At 58.8% G+C, this 3,639-nt stretch overlaps 1 protein-coding gene across 1 annotated transcript in view; it reads right to left on the bottom strand.

Annotated features, from left to right (window-relative positions):
• ARHGEF17 (Rho guanine nucleotide exchange factor 17) overlaps positions 1-3,639 on the bottom strand; it is a gene marked incomplete at its 3' end in the record, with an annotated part of 26,264 nt that overhangs the window by 18,420 nt on the left and 4,205 nt on the right. The window contains exon 3 of the mRNA XM_026040954.1: positions 3,597-3,635. Within this exon, the coding sequence (XP_025896739.1) occupies positions 3,597-3,635 (39 nt within the window). The remainder of the gene's footprint in view (positions 1-3,596; positions 3,636-3,639) is intronic.

Genomic DNA, 3,639 nt, shown 5'->3' with positions numbered 1-3,639 from the left:
ACATGGAGATGGGTGGGTGGATGGACGGAGATGATAAACAGATAGAGAAGGGTGGGTGGATGGAGATGAGTGGGTGAGTGGAGAAGAGTGGGTTGAGATAGATGGGCAGGTTAATGGAGAGGGGTACGTGGATGGAGATGGATGGGATGGATAGAGATGAGTAGATGGAGATGAATAGGATGGATGGAGATGAATGGGATGCATGGAGATGGGTAGATGGATGGAGATGCATGGGATGGAGATAGGTGGGTGGATGGAGATGGATGGGATGGATGGAGATGGATAGGTGAAGGGAGACAGGTAGGGAAGTAGATGGGGATGGGTGGGTAGATGCAGATGGATGGGTGGAGATGTATAGATAGGTGAATGGAGGTGGATGGGCAGATGGATGGAGATGAGTGGGTGGATGCAGATGAACAGAGATAGGTAGGTGGGCGCAGATGAGCGAGGGAGTAGATGGAGATGGGAAGGTGGATGGATGGAGATGGATAGGTGGAGGGAAAGGGATGGAAATCGGTAGGAGCATGGAGAGGGATGGGCAGATGGATAGAGATGAGTGGGTGGATGGAGATGAATGAGTGGAGATGTATAGGTGGATGGATGCAGATGGGTAGGTGGATGGGTGGAGATGCAGAGGTGGGTGGATCGAGATGGCTGGATGGAGGCAGAGGAGGGATGGAAGGAAGCAAATCTCTTCCTCCACAGACAAGAGACCAGGCCCAGAGGGTGAGCAAGGACCACACCAGTCTGCACGTGGAGGAAAGCCCTCCGGACAACTCCAGATGGACCAAATCCCTCCACTTTCRGAGTTGTCCCCATTGTCCTTTATGCAATGGGCATCACCACCTTATCCTGCCCGCAGACCAACCTGGAAGACCAACCAGAACATGTTCCTGCCTCCAAGCTCAGGAGAAATCCCTGGTACCTTCTCTGAGCTGACACTTGGGGGCAGATGAGAAGAGCCATGGGAAGCGCAGGTGTCCMCAGGCCCTGCAGGGACTGCTTCCATATCCATGCGTCCATGGGATCCTCATGCACCTGGGACACGGGACGCCCCTGCACATCCTCCCTGTGCACAAGAGCACCTGGGATGGTCCCCAAGGAGCAAGAAAACACCCGGCCGCATCCCAAAACCGGGCACTTTGCAGCCGAAACGCGCCGGCCTCCGCCCGGATTGCGACACGCCGGGCTGGGATTCCCGGGAATGCCGAAACCACCCCGGTGAGCATCGGGAACGGTGCTGCCGGCCGAGCAGGGCCTGGGTGATCCCCAGCCCCGCGGGCCGATGCTCCTGCCTTTGGGGCCAGAAAAGGCTTTTTTGGGAAAGCTCCCGCCAAAGCGGGGATGCTCCAGGCCTTTCCCCACGTGGGATTCCAGGGCCAATGGTTTCCGCCCCCAGCTCCTTCCTGGGAATGCGAGCCGGGACGTTTCCCKGGGAGCTGCCCCCACGCAGCGGCAGCGCTGGCCGCGTGGGATCGCCATCCCTAGGGACGCTCCGGCGGGAACCGGACCCGCCGGCAGCTCCGCCGGGGCCCAGCAAAGCCCCGATGCAACGAGTTGCCCGGCCGGTTCCCCAGCCTCCATCTCCCGGCTCTCCTGAGCCACCGCTTCCGTTCTGCCCCATCCGGCAAAAAATCCTCGGATGCAACTGCTCGGCCTCACGGATAAAACCCCGGGAGAAGACCCTGATGCAGGAGCATGGCTCTCCTGCAGCCTGGAACATGGTGCTTTTTAAGGAGACTCCGGCTTTTCCCTGGCACCTCGAACCATCTGGAAACGACACTGGCACCATCCCCTCATCCYGAAGCCTCTGGCAGGAGGGAAAAGGGAAGCAGGGAGGTTTGGGTGCCCTGGAGCTTCCGCAGGGGCCAAAGATCCCCGGAGTGGGTGCATTGGGAGCTGCTAAACACCCTTGCAGAGCAGAGCTGGAATCAGGGAGAAAAACTAAATAAAACGGGATGGCTCCGTATCCATAGGTCAGGGCACATAAATCTGCATTGGGAGTGAGCGGCGCAGGCGCCAAGGGATCCAACTACGGGGTTAAAGCAGCACTCGGCTCCCCCCAGCATTTCCCCTCTGTCCGGTGGTATCCGACGCCAGCTATCCCTAATAAATCAGGGAAATGTAAAATCCCRGGATTTTTTTTGCCTTGGAGCCCGGCACGGAGGCAGTCGCGGGGCCGATGCGGCGCTGTTGCCCTTAAAAGGGAAAATTGGCCCCTGGCTCCGGGTTCGGGCAAGGTGAGCAGCATTCCTGCCCCCGGGGGGGGGGGGTGCCCGCTTTTTTGAGGCCAAACGGGGCCAAAATGGGTTCCYGGGAGCTGGTAATTTTTGGAGGCGTCGCGACCGGCTGAGCAAGCCGGGAAGGTGGAGAAGGGAGATGAGGAGGCCTCGAGCAGCCTTAAAAATAGTGGTGCTGCCCCGACACGGCTGCAAAATCCCTCTGGGATATGGCGGAGAGGCTGCCGGAGCCGCTGTTCCCACGCCAGAGCATCGCGGGATGGGAGGCTCCGGCGTACGAGGCCAAAATCCGGCCGGATTGAGCAAAGCGCTATTACTATGTGCACGTTATTCCTGAGGACTTATTCCTGTTATTCCCAAAGTGACCGGGTGATTTTTCCTTCTGGCTTCTCTTCCATCCCAGCAGCTCTGGAGATGGGGGATGCAACACGGAGGAGACGGCATCCGCGGGGCAGAAACCGGAGCATCGGAGAAACCGGATCACGAGAATGTCCCGGCTTCAAGAAGCTCCCAAAATGCCAGGGAAATGGGGAAATGCTGCTACGGAGAAACCCCTCGTAATGGAAAACACACAAGATCCAGCCTGGAGGAAAGATCCCACAACAAAAGTCCGAGGACGGCACGTGCCGGGGCCAGGGAGCGCCAGAGCCCACGCGTTTCCGCCAGGATGAATGTGGCCTTCAGCCTCGGAACGGCGAGGACGCGAGCGGCGGCCTCCCCCCCGGCACGGAGGCAGGGAAACAGCCGACAATTCCCCCAGGGGGATGGGAAACAGGGATTCCCAACCCGCCTTTCCCCAAAACACAACGTGTTCCTCATTAGCAATGTGCCGAAATACGTGTCCTCCAGGAATCGGCACCCGCATTGGTTTTTCCGAGAACGGGATAAATCCCCGGAATTGCAACATGCAAAATGCACTTTTCCCCCTGATATTTCCATGTGGACATATTTCCCGCCAGCAGAAAAGCCCTGTTTGCTCCTTGAGCCACTAGTGCTGCCATGGATCGSGAACAAGCCATGATCCAACCGGAGCACTGGGAAGTTCGCAGGAACATCAAGCATAACACGGAAAGGCTGCTCATGTCCCTGCCTGGCCTATCCCGCTCTTTTCCTGGAGGAATTTGCACAGAGAGCGATTTTTGGGGACGGAAACACGGACACACCACGAGCTGGCTCTTATGGGCGGAGCTGGGAAACGGGAAGCTGAGCAACTCAGGGATCCGAGCGGCGGAAAAGCCCCATTGGGATCCCCTCAGGCAACACGGAAGGATGCGAGAATCCCAGGAACCCACCCGGGAAAGCTCCGTCCATGGCCAAACCTCCTGGGGGAGGCACCCGCGCAGAGGGGACACTCACCACGTGCGGCTTGGCGCGGGGCGCCGGCGCGGCGCCGGGCTCC

The sequence above is a fragment of the Nothoprocta perdicaria genome, unplaced genomic scaffold (assembly GCF_003342845.1).
Source record: "Nothoprocta perdicaria isolate Ctin4 unplaced genomic scaffold, notPer1 scaffold_271, whole genome shotgun sequence".
Classification (NCBI taxonomy): Eukaryota; Metazoa; Chordata; class Aves; order Tinamiformes; family Tinamidae; genus Nothoprocta; species Nothoprocta perdicaria.
The sequence above is the reverse complement of the archived record's forward strand: the minus strand, read 5'-3'. Positions and strand labels throughout refer to the sequence as shown.